The 3,337-nt window shown below is 45.2% G+C and overlaps 1 protein-coding gene across 1 annotated transcript in view; it reads right to left on the bottom strand.

The window, feature by feature from the left end:
• MYBBP1A (MYB binding protein 1a) overlaps positions 1-3,255 on the bottom strand; it is a gene marked incomplete at its 5' end in the record, with an annotated part of 59,757 nt that extends 56,502 nt beyond the window's left edge. The window contains 5 exons of the mRNA XM_010164142.1: positions 199-389; positions 970-1,077; positions 1,506-1,580; positions 1,953-2,036; positions 3,160-3,255. Of these exons, the coding sequence (XP_010162444.1) occupies positions 199-389; positions 970-1,077; positions 1,506-1,580; positions 1,953-2,036; positions 3,160-3,255 (554 nt within the window). The remainder of the gene's footprint in view (positions 1-198; positions 390-969; positions 1,078-1,505; positions 1,581-1,952; positions 2,037-3,159) is intronic.
• Between the last annotated feature and the right edge of the window lie 82 nt (positions 3,256-3,337).

The following is a 3,337-nucleotide window of genomic DNA, read 5'->3' as shown; positions in this document are numbered from 1 at the left end:
TGCTGAAGGACACAGAACATTTCCTGGGAGAAATGACAGGGCTATAATTTAGGAACTTGCGTAACAGTTAGTGCCTAACCCTTAACGGCACCTGCAGTGGCAAATACAGGCACGTATCAGAATGAAAGCCCCGTTTCTCTCACTGCTAGCCAAGAGACTGAGAATGTTGCATTTAACGCTCCTTATTTAAGAATTTACCTGGGAATATTTTCCTCATTTACAACAGTAGGTGAGCCAAACAGCTTCTTCAGCTTTTTAGGTTTCAGAACACCAGGGAATTTCTGTATGCCCACTAGCAAAAGGTGCAGGTTCTCCGGAGATGTGAAGGCTGAAGCAAGGTCACTTTGCAAGATGTCAAACAGGACCCCCTCAAACACTGCTTCAGGAACCTAGACAGGCATGAAGATGAGAGCATATGAGAAACATCTGAGGGCATTTTACCAACTTGCTGTGTTAAAATATCTGCACTGTAAGGCATTAAAACTTGCAGTGTTCTACAAAGTTTAGAAATAGTCTTTATGGTGACACAACCAAAAATAAATAATGGATGTGCCCAGTACTGCCATATGGTCCCCAGGTGCTTAACCATGAGGAGTAGGACAATATGTTGTCACCAGGTATCAATTCTGGTCAACTGACTCCAGCTGCAATTGTTCTCCCACTGTCTGACTGCTCCTCTCCGTACTGCCACGCAGCCCAGCGAGGAGGAAACACTCTTATATTAGCTTTTATTAATATTTCCCAAAAATAAGTGACTTGTTTCAATAAGATTTGCTGGTAAACAACTGTGTTCAGTGGCTTTAGAGAAAACAGGATCTAAAGTTTTCACCAATAAAAAAAGAAACGCACAAAACTCTTGCTCTTCCACAACCCCCTTTAACTTTCAACTACGAACAAACTAAAGAAAAAGCAGTTCCCGAAGCAGAGTCCTTCCTCCTCCCACCCACCCACCACAGGCTGTGGCTCTACCTCAGACATGATGTCAATGAGAGTTTTGCGAGGGAGATCTCTGAGGTGTGCTTGGTGATGTGCTAGTTGCTGGAGAAGCTGGACGCTCTCCAGCAGAGCTTTCCGGTCCTAGAAAGAAAAAAATAAGCCAAAAACGGAGGATATACATCAATGATTAAGCTGAAGGCTCAGATAATACTCCACTCTTGAGAACCCTGAGTCTACTTGTAATAAGAAACCTACACAATTTCTACCTGATAGGCCACTCAGCTTTTCCCAAAATGGTGTTTTCTGGCTGTATATGGCAACTGATCCCTCCCTTCCAGGAGAGGTAGGAATCTCATGATTATCTGACACAGCCCCGACGTTCTTGTCAGGAACAGACATTTAAAAGGCACAAAAAGTCTACAGATAATGCAAAAGAAATGAACTGAACTTGATGCTTCAAGTCCCATCTCATCCACTAGCCAATGACCCAGCCTTTCTCTCATAAATCCCCTCTCCACTCCAGACAGCCCCAGAACCAGTACTGAGAAACAGCATGACAGTAACATTACCTTAACCAGCCGGCCCGATTGAAACAGAGACATAACTCCAAAAAAGTTTCCAAAAGCAGCATTTCTCACAAGTTTCTGAAAAGGAAAAAAGAAAGGGGGTTAAAAATCCAGTTCATTTAGATTTCATTTTCAGCTACAGCTCTGATCAGAACAGGACAACTGGAAGACCCAGCCTCGAACACCCCGCCACTGAAAAGCAACCCCCTGCACTATGTTTAAGAACTGTCCTAGATTATTCTTCTGTCACGTGGACAAATCTCAGCTAAAACAAGGACAGACAGCAATATCATTAACTTCCAGTTTTTACAAATATTTCCATTATTCCATTATGGTCATCTGCCTTAGCAAGAACCCTGAAAATAAAGTATCCAGGCACCAAGACTTCAAAGAATAAAGAACAGTTAATTCAAACTAGCTGTTGGCCAACGCTGCCATGAGCCGACTCACCTTTTTCACTTTTTCCAGATTGTGTTTTTCTTTTATCTGTTCCAGGACACTGCAAATTGGGATTTCCTCAAAAGCCTGTAAAACCTGAGGAGATTGATGGAATAGCTCAGTTTGCAGTTCTTCCATTTCATGAAGTTTTATCAAGTTCAGCTGAAATAAGAGCTGACCAAGTTGCTCAGTATAGCAGCAGATCATAGAATCCCAGACTGGTTTGGGTTGGGAGGGACCTTAAAGATCATCCAGTTCCAACCCCCCTGCCATCAGCAAGGACACCTTCCACTAGACCAGGTTGCTCAAAGCCTCATCCAGCCTGGCCTTCAACACTTCCAGGGAGGAGCAGCCACAACTTCCTTGGGCAACCTGTTCCAGTGTCTGACCACCCCCACAGTGAAGAACTTCTTCCTAATAGATGTGCTGCTTTATCAGGTCAGAATAAAGACAACTCGATCAGAAGACGTGTCAGAATAGAAACTAGTGTAGACAAATATACCCACTGACATTCCTTTTTTTCTCCTGTACATGACTTAGCAAGATTAATGAGAACATTTTGCTGCAACTACATGACCCTGCAACAGAAGCAATGAAACTGTTCAGCACAGGCAAGGCTCCTCTGCATTATCAACTTGTTAGGTGAGATGAAGTCAAATCCCACTGGTGATCCCAATCGCTGGGACTCTCAGCTATGTTACTGACTCAAAAAACACAGACAAATAAACTTGGAAGTGTGTGATAAAGGGTTGCCTTTTCAGATCTCGCACATCAACAGCCCAGCACCAGGAGCAAGCCAATTTTAAGAAGGTTCAATAATTCTAAACGCAGCATATTTGAAAACCTGGTCAAGGTTTGCAAATTAAGGACGGTTCTTGAAGCAGGACAGAATTCTGCAGGATGAACATGATACTGGTATAGCTTATACCTTTACAAGTACTTTACAAGAATGGTGCTGTACTTTTTAAAACAGACGAGCACCATTCTTCTGGTTGGACTCCATGATCTTAAAGGTCTTTTTATTATTTTAGGATGTAAAACCACATAGTATCTCTACGCTCACTGCAGGAGCCTTCTCTACCCTCTGCATGCAGAATTTGCCAGAGAGGACCCCTCGAGCCCTCTTACAAACACCAAAGGGGGACCCCAGAAACGTTCTGGCGTTGCTGAGGGGCCGCGGAAGGGCCAGAGCTCTGCTCTGTCCCGGGGAAACACTGACCTGTGCCAGGGCCAGGCTGAAGCCTGGGCGGGCAGCCTCGCGGGTGGCTCCCAGTCCTTCCACCAGCCGCCTCAGGGTGTACTTCAGCTCGTCCTCCTGAAAGACAGGCCCAGCTCCGGCGGTGACCGCGCTCCCCGAGCCCCGAGGGCCCGCCCGGCCTCCGCAGAACACCCGCCCG

This window comes from Antrostomus carolinensis, unplaced genomic scaffold (assembly GCF_000700745.2).
Source record: "Antrostomus carolinensis isolate BGI_N321 unplaced genomic scaffold, ASM70074v2 scaffold23093, whole genome shotgun sequence".
Lineage (NCBI taxonomy): Eukaryota > Metazoa > Chordata > Aves > Caprimulgiformes > Caprimulgidae > Antrostomus > Antrostomus carolinensis.
The sequence above is the reverse complement of the archived record's forward strand: the minus strand, read 5'-3'. Positions and strand labels throughout refer to the sequence as shown.